General features: G+C 39.0%; 1 protein-coding gene across 1 annotated transcript in view; it reads right to left on the bottom strand.

Annotated features, from left to right (window-relative positions):
• Window positions 1-1552: 1552 nt before the first annotated feature.
• saysd1 (SAYSVFN motif domain containing 1) overlaps window positions 1553-5519 on the bottom strand; it is a 4304-nt gene continuing 337 nt past the window's right edge. Inside the window, exon 2 of the mRNA XM_048610260.1 lies at window positions 1553-2511. Coding sequence (XP_048466217.1) covers window positions 2176-2511 — 336 coding nt within the window. The 3' untranslated portion in view covers window positions 1553-2175. The remainder of the gene's footprint in view (window positions 2512-5519) is intronic.

Raw genomic sequence — 5519 nt, 5'->3', positions numbered from 1 at the left:
ATCATCAATGCCTCAATACATCTAGATTTGACGATTCTAGTACACATCTGACCATCATTCCCCTCTATCATCTGTACTTATTCTTTGCTTGAGGAAAGTAGACATTGGTGGTTAGGCCGACATTTATTGCTGATCCCTAATTACTCTGGAGAAGGTAGTGGTGAGCCACCTTTTTGAACCACTGCAGTCCGTGTGGTGTTGGTGATGGCATTCCCATGTGTCTGCTGTCTCTGTCCTTCTAGGTGGTAGAAGTCACAAGTTTAGAAGATGCTGTTATAAGAGCCTTAGTAAGTTACTTCAGCGCATCTGGTAGATGGTACACATTCATCATGAACACACTGTGGTGGTGGCAAAGAACTGCATGTTCAAAATGGTGGAAGGGATGACAATCAAATGAATTCTTTGTCCTGGATGGTGTTGAGCACTTACGCAGGCAGGTGGAGAGTACTCCATCACACTCCTGGCTTGGTAGGCAGGCATTAAAGATAGTATGTTTATTGCCACAGAATTCCTAGCTTCTCACCTGCTCTCGTAAAGTGTAACTGAGGTCACCCAAGAGTCCCTCCTAGTTGTATTCTCACACCAAATCTCAGACACACATCAGCCCAGCTCCCAGGTAGGAAAAGCCTCAACTTTAAAATGTTCACTTTTATTTTCAAATCTCTCCATTGTTTCACAGCTCCTTATCCCTGTCATCACCTTCAGCCCTAAAATGTTCCAAGGTATTTGCACTTTCCACATTCTGACCTCTTGAGCAACACCGATTTTAATCACATCTTCATTGACAGTCTTGTCTTTTTCTGTCAATGCCCTAAAGTCTGGGCTTCCTTTCATAAACTTCTCCACCTTTAAGAAAACCTACCTCTGATCTGCCTTAATGTCTCATGTAGTTTGCTGTCAGATTTGTTTCCTAAAATTCTTATGAAGCACAAAGGGATATTTTACTAAGTTAAAGTTGCTATATGAGTGCAAGCTATTGTCGATGTGAAAAATCTCTTGGCATTTTTCAGAGGAGAAGTCTCTCATTGATATGGCCAACAAATAACTACCCAAACAATACCACCAAAAATACTTTATTTGGGCACTTAATTCAGTGTTGCACATTGGGATTTTGCCACACTTGCCCACAAAGTAAAGCACTGTAAAAATGCAATGTTCTTTATTTTCCTCTCGCTGGAGAAGGATGAAAAATCAACATTAAATCTACACAGTCACCCGTACTCTGAAAACAAAGCTGAAACATGAGAAATTGCAATGTCGAATGGAAGATAATTGTGGGGCAATAACAGACCATTTCACAACTTAATTTACTGATGGTCATTTTAAGAACTCAGTGCAATCTTGTAGCAATCTAAAAAGCAGTTTGTGACGCTGTGAGAAACTAATCTGTGTGGATAACATCAGACATTTAGAAGGTGAACATGAGAAGGTATTAGAACATTGTGAGAAATAATGGTGTCACTGAGGTGTCATCTGCGTGACACATCACTGCAGCTTAAGTCATGTGATAGATGTGGAAACTTGGTAAATAAATGACCAAAAATACTTTCAATCCAGTGACCAACAATTTAATGTAATGTGCTTTGAAAAATGTAAGCCTGTAGTTTACTATATGTAATTATTAGGAAGAACATGATAGATGTAAATCTAGGTGCAGGGCTTGGTAACAGCAATACATTGTCCAGGTTTTATTCATGATTTATAAGATCTTAAGACGGTGAATTTAAGATTTATTCCTGTTTTGTAACCCAACCTGTGCAGTAAAACAGAACTAAATGGAGGGCAGAATGCAGGACAACTAGATTTTTCTCAACAAGTTTTAGGGCATTAAATATCATTTAATTTGGCACATTTATTTAAAAACTAAATGTACAATGCGACCTGCAGAATATTCCAGTATTAGTCTTGAGATAAAGGACAGAATTACAAGAAAATACATTTAATGCTATTAAACAAACTGTTTTTGTAAATGAGAATGTCAATTTTATTGTTGCCTTTCTTTTGTATTTCAATATTACCATGTCCATGTCACATGTGGACAGTCTGCAGTGTGTAAACCACTGCTGAGCACTGACCTATGTAACATGAGAGACTGCGGCAACACACTGAATATCAGGGATAATATAAACCCAATGAACATTTAGTATAATAAAACAAAAATATTTCACAGGCTAGTCACCTGCCAGCTAAAGGTCTGTACTGAAGTTCTCGCTCAAACTGCTCTGCTGTCAGACTGCCTTCAATAGCCTTACAGCCAGGGTTGAACACAGAGTATGCACTAACTTCACCTCGCTTCTTTTTGGATGGGTCTCGGGTCCCAACATAGATCCAATAAAACATTGACAGCACAAAAAATGCCAGGCCAAACTCCAGCTCAATGAAGAGGCCAAGTAGGACCAGCCAGAGCAGGAATTTCAGGATTGTCACGGCATTGAAGATAGAGTGATCAGATTCAACAGGTTCTGCTAGAGATCTCTCATGGCACCAGTTGTGGTCAATTCCTTCCTTTACCTGAAAGAAAAACAAATTCCTGTTTTAAGCTATGTTTAAGCTGAGGACCAATGATGCTGATGTTCCAGTTTCTTCTTTGCTGTAGAAAACTTGTATGTTTTATTCTACATTCATTTCATTGACAAGTCACTAGTGTAGTTGCAACTACAGCAATAGTGAAAGCAATCAAGATCAAACCAAAATGAGTGCTAAATTATGTCAGACAAGCCAAGATACATGAAATAAGAAAAGCAAGTGCTGAAGAAACTCATCAGGTTTGACAGCCTCCATGGAGAGAGAAACAGAGTTAATGTTGTGATATAACTCTTCTTCTGAAGAACTGTCATGCTGGAGTTGAAGTATTAACTCTTTTACTCTTCACAGATGCTGCCAGGCCTGCTGAGTTTCTCCGAAGCTTTGCTTTTATTTCAGATTTCCAACATTTGCAGTATTTAGCTTTTATTTAAGTTATGATGCATCACTGTTCCTGAGAAAAATGGATAAATTAACCTGGCATTAGAACAGTGGCAAGGCATACTCTGAAAATGGGTAGAAGGGGGTTGAATAAATATTTGGAAAGTAAAAATTTGCAATACTGTGGAGAAACAGTGGGGAGTGAATCCTGTTGATTAATTCAATGAACTAGTACAATCTTAACAACTGAAAGGCCTCCTTCTATGCAGTAATATTCTGTGTATCACCCAGCCTCATTCTAGACTGCCTCTCAGTCACTGACTTCTAACCTGATAAGAATCTGTCTCCACCTCATGCTCTGGAAGCTATTCAATTCCATCTTGTGAAATACAATTTTAATTTACACAAATAGTGCTAATAGGATAATTCAGAGATGAAATCCAAAATGAACTGCAGTCAGTATCACACATAAGGGAACAAAAAATATATAGGAAAACAGTTAGTTCATGTTGTTTGGGAGTTTGTAATTAACTTTCATCAATTACTTTTTATTGTTCTTGTGATTTTTCAAGCACAGAAATACAAAAGGCATTTTCGTGGTTCTCAGCCTGCATTAGAAAGATCTCTCACTTACATCATTCATTCAATCAAATTCATTGAAACAAAAAAAAATCTGAACAAAAGCTACTCGACAATGTCCAGCTTTAGCCTACAAGGCTGAACTACTTCCAATCTTGGATGATCATGACATCTATCAGGATCAAGTTTATCAGACAGCAATCTTTTCTTTGGCTGTTTGCAGCAGTGTCTGTAAAATGTTAAGTCCGATACCTACACATGAATTGTGGAAGAGATTTCATTTACAACATTCATCTTTTAGAAGACATATCAAGCTCCTTAGTGAGTAAAGAAAGTAAAACAGACCACTTTTTATGAAAAGCATGGGCAGATTTCTAAACAAAATTTTTATATTTTACAATTTAAAATCACAAAATGCATGGGCCTCCTCAATGTGACTGCAGTTACACAGCAATGAGCGGATAATACTAACAGCAGAAGGTGCAAACTGTAATATCATTGTACAGTTGGAATAGAGTTCAGTTTGTAGCACTGACAGCAGATCATCCCAAACAGTCTTTTCTACACTGTATACATCTGTTGGCTCTTGGAATTGCGGCTAGGTCTCACTATTCCAATGCTCTCAGGTGCCTGTGCCAGCTCATCCAAATGCTATTGTCAGGTTTCCACCTTGAACTAGTCCTAATCATCTACCATCCCTTAGTTTGACCAAAATTGGTATCTGACCAGCCAATACCTCCAAATAAAAGTTCACATCCTCAGAAAATGAAAGGGAATCCCACTGCTATCCCCTAGTAGCTAGAGGAGCATGAAAGAGATCCACAAAAGGATTCCTCCTATAAGAGAGAGAGCAGCAAAAAAGGGAAACAGCAAGTCTGAAAAAGAAGTCAAGAAAACCAAAATGGTACATCACAACACCAAGAGAATGGCTGGGTATTGTTTACAGCTCAGTATTTACTGGTAGTTTAATGGTGATTGCTTGCAATGGTTAGGATGTATTAGTAATGGTGGATATATTTTGTAGTGCATATCATTTTAGCTAAATTATCTTAAGAAACAAATTATTTGGAAAAAAAATGGCAGAGTAGCTGGAACAGCGTACCCTGGAAAACTACACATGCAGAAAACACCAAGTGCTTAAGCTAAAAGCTTCTGAGTTTGAATACATACATTCAGGTAAGATCTTTGTGGGCGGCATATTTCAGGAGGCTGTCATCCCACAACTCCTGACTTTTCAGTGAAGAGACTGGTGACCACCATGAAAAACAGTTAGACAGTGCAGGAGGCATACCCATGGGTGTGCAAAGCTTAGGAGGAGAATGGAATCACAACCACAACACTATGGGGAGTTTGGTTGGGGCAGCTTCCAAAATGTTGTAGAACTGGAGCTGCTACAATGATTTAACAGACAGGGGAATAGTTACTCATTGCAGTAATCAAAGATATTATTCTGACATGGTGTGTTGGCCTGGCTACTGACAGCTTAAAAGTAAGGGTTAAATGATTGCAGAGTATTCCACAGGGGAAAGCCAGAAGTTATGATCCATACTGGAAACAAAATCATCAATGGGGAAAACATTATGTTCCTTTAGATAAGTTTTCAAAGCTGGGAAAGGGTTAAGGGATTGGGCCTCCAGGGCGATAAACTCTGGATTGCCAATGAGCACAGAAACAGGAACACAAAACGACAGCAGATCTGAGGTACAACATTAGAGCTATCTATGGTCAGATCCTGCAATCACTTAGTGACAGTGACTTGTACAAAATGGAATGGGAAATGTTGACCAGCAATCAACACTAGTAAATTATGAGCAAACATTGCAGCAACAGGGAGCAAAGCAGAAAATGCATGTCATTCACAAGCTTTAAATTATAAAGGATGCTGCTTTTAATTGTGTTTTTATAAGCTATAGCCACTTGCAGAATGATACTGAATAGACTCAGCGAAGACCAGGGCGGTTAGGCAAAGCAGAACGAGGACTGTGTAAGAGCTGGAGACCCTCCAGGCTGTGGTGCTGGGACCGTGTACCAGCTGG

This window comes from Rhincodon typus, chromosome 22 (assembly GCF_021869965.1).
Source record: "Rhincodon typus isolate 14 chromosome 22, sRhiTyp1.1, whole genome shotgun sequence".
NCBI classification, from domain to species: Eukaryota; Metazoa; Chordata; class Chondrichthyes; order Orectolobiformes; family Rhincodontidae; genus Rhincodon; species Rhincodon typus.
This window is presented reverse-complemented; position numbering and strand designations above follow the sequence as displayed.